The 1,099-nt window shown below is 36.4% G+C and overlaps 1 protein-coding gene across 1 annotated transcript in view; it reads left to right on the top strand.

Annotated features, from left to right (window-relative positions):
* Positions 1-391, top strand: part of LOC107297286 (translation initiation factor eIF-2B subunit epsilon-like) — a gene marked incomplete at its 3' end in the record, with an annotated part of 20,820 nt that extends 20,429 nt beyond the window's left edge. Inside the window, exon 8 of the mRNA XM_015826648.1 lies at positions 246-391. Coding sequence (XP_015682134.1) covers positions 246-391 — 146 coding nt within the window. The remainder of the gene's footprint in view (positions 1-245) is intronic.
* Positions 392-1,099: the final 708 nt, after the last annotated feature.

Genomic DNA, 1,099 nt, shown 5'->3' with positions numbered 1-1,099 from the left:
GTGTGAAAACCGGTCATAAGCCAGTGCAGTTGTAACTTGGAACGGTCACGAAACCAACGATTGTAAGTTGAGAACCACCTACATCATGGCTTCTGAGCTGTAGGATTTCACGTAAAGTGCAAAGGAAAAACAAACCACATTACACCGTGGGACAGTGAATAGACACAACTAGCTTATGTATTGTAAGCAGACACCTGGATGAGTATGGCATAAGGTGATGGTTTGTGTTTTTGAATATTGATCAGGTAACGGCGTCCTTCTGGACTGGGCTTTCCTGTGGAATGACGTCCATATAGGAGACGGTGTAAAAATCTATCAGTCCATCGTTTGTGACGAGGCAGAGGTGAAGGAAGGCGTAACGCTGAATCCTCATTGCGTCCTCACTTCCCAGGTGAGTTGGAGGAAGCACGTTTTTGTTATTCTTTTATTTTAGTTCTGAAAGAGCAACGCTTCTTCATCTTGGTAACTCTTAAGATGTGCAGACTTTTTTTTTTTTCAATATAAAATTTTATTATTTTTCAACATAAATTTTTTTTTTCCACAAATACTACACAATGCTATATGAAAAACCCCCCACCCCCCCGGACTTCCCAAACCTAATCCCAGGATAATATTCAGATATAAGTAAACAAGTATTAACATCTCTAACTCCACAAAGTATATTGTTCTACATGAGTAGGTAAGATATATAAAAGAAATTTTTTTTTTTCTAAAAACCTAAATTATATTCCACCACTCTATGCTTCTTTTGAATATAAACAATCCATCTTCTCCATATTAACAAAAATTGTTCATTTGAATAATTCTTCAAATAAGCCGAAATCTTTGCCATCTCAGCAAGGTACGAAACTTTCAATCTCCAGTCTTCCATTGTAGGTAAACTTTTACTCTTCCAGTTTAGAGCTATCAACAAACGGGCAGCAGTTAAGCAATATAACATCAAATTCGTTTCTTTTACATCCAAATTTTGTGTAATACCTAGGAGAAACAACTGAGGCGAGAAAGTAATTCTTCTTTTAAAAATTTGCTGTAAATTCCACCACAATTTTATCCAAAAGGCCTTAATAACCTTGCAAGTCCACCACATATGAAAAAAAGT

This window comes from Protobothrops mucrosquamatus, unplaced genomic scaffold (assembly GCF_001527695.2).
Source record: "Protobothrops mucrosquamatus isolate PMUCROS unplaced genomic scaffold, P.Mucros_1.0 scaffold3220, whole genome shotgun sequence".
NCBI classification, from domain to species: domain Eukaryota; kingdom Metazoa; phylum Chordata; class Lepidosauria; order Squamata; family Viperidae; genus Protobothrops; species Protobothrops mucrosquamatus.
This window is presented reverse-complemented; position numbering and strand designations above follow the sequence as displayed.